Genomic DNA, 1,550 nt, shown 5'->3' on the forward strand with positions numbered 1-1,550 from the left:
TTTTTTACATTTTTTGTACTTTTGTCATGAAATAAATGTTGGATGAAGAATAATTTGTCAAGTCTCAACTAATTAAGGTTTAATTCATGCTTTGCACAAAAATTTTGTGTTTAGGCTGCTGAAAGTCTTCACAAGACCATTGTTAAGAGGCGAATGTCCCATGTGAGTGGAGGAGGATCCATAGATTTGTCTGACACAGACTCCCTACAGGAATGGATCAATATGACTGGCTTCCTTTGTGCCCTTGGGGGAGTGTGCCTCCAGCAGAGAAGCAATTCTGGCCTGGCAACCTATAGCCCACCCATGGGTCCAGTCAATGAACGTAAGGGTTCCATGATTTCAGTGATGTCCTCAGAGGGAAACGCCGATACACCTGTCAGCAAATTTATGGATCGGCTCTTGTCCTTAATGGTGTGTAACCATGAGAAAGTGGGACTTCAAATACGGACCAATATTAAGGATCTGGTGGGTCTAGAATTGAGTCCTGCTCTGTATCCAATGCTATTTAACAAATTGAAGAATACCATCAGCAAGTTTTTTGACTCCCAAGGACAGGTAAAGTGTTCTCTTTTTTATTTTTAACCTTTCTCTATGAATAGAGTGACGTGTTTGAAATGAGCCTTTTTCTTTGAGATTATTTAAATTAGGTACTCACAGTTTTTAAAAATTTCCAAAAAATTACAGAAAGAAGAGTCATCTCAATGTAGGGGTCAGCTTGCCTCTTAGGAACTCTGGTGTGTACATGTGCCTGAGGGTATACGTGCCTTGTGTATGGGTACGAGTGTCTTCATATATCTGTATGCTTGTTTGGCTCTGTGCTTGTGGGTGCACTTACTCGGTGTGTTTAGATCAGTCAGTTTCATCTCTCTAGGGGGTCTGTCTTGTGGGCATTGATGGCAAATCTTTAATATATTTATTCTTTCTATAGGTTTTATTGACTGATACCAATACTCAATTTGTAGAACAAACCATAGCTATAATGAAGAACTTGCTAGATAATCATACCGAAGGCAGCTCTGAACATCTGGGGCAAGCTAGCATTGAAACAATGATGTTAAATCTGGTCAGGTAAGCATTCTACTGAAATATAGCAGAAACATTTTAAGAGATAAGAAAAACCTCTTACACATTAATATTGGTGGTAATTGATAAAATAATTTGCCATTCTTTACTGCACACAAACTAGGGTGTGACAATAAGGTAACCAGAAGTTGTGTATGTTCTTTTCTAAGTAAATATCTTATTGTTTTCAAACTTAAATTTAGTTCATTTTACTTGATGACTAAAGTACTTTGAATGCCTTCTCTTTTGTCTATATCTGATAATTTTTTTATTGTTTCTATGTCTATATAGGTATGTTCGTGTGCTTGGGAATATGGTCCATGCGATTCAAATAAAAACGAAACTGTGTCAATTAGTTGAAGTAATGATGGCAAGGAGAGATGACCTCTCATTTTGCCAAGAAATGAAATTTAGGTGAGTTCTCAATAGAGCAGTGTAGGGTCTTGTAAATCTTAGTATGTTCAATGAAGTATAGGAAAAGAGTAGAT

The 1,550-nt window shown here is 37.1% G+C and overlaps 1 protein-coding gene across 1 annotated transcript in view; it reads left to right on the top strand.

Annotated features, from left to right (window-relative positions):
* The window catches only part of NF1 (neurofibromin 1), a 153,417-nt gene that overhangs the window by 4,308 nt on the left and 147,559 nt on the right, over positions 1 to 1,550 (top strand). The window contains exons 4-6 of the mRNA XM_011937627.1: positions 115 to 555; positions 929 to 1,068; positions 1,354 to 1,531. Coding sequence (XP_011793017.1) covers positions 1,520 to 1,531 — 12 coding nt within the window. The 5' untranslated portion in view covers positions 115 to 555; positions 929 to 1,068; positions 1,354 to 1,519. The remainder of the gene's footprint in view (positions 1 to 114; positions 556 to 928; positions 1,069 to 1,353; positions 1,532 to 1,550) is intronic.

This window comes from Colobus angolensis, unplaced genomic scaffold (assembly GCF_000951035.1).
Source record: "Colobus angolensis palliatus isolate OR3802 unplaced genomic scaffold, Cang.pa_1.0 Scaffold167, whole genome shotgun sequence".
NCBI lineage: Eukaryota > Metazoa > Chordata > Mammalia > Primates > Cercopithecidae > Colobus > Colobus angolensis.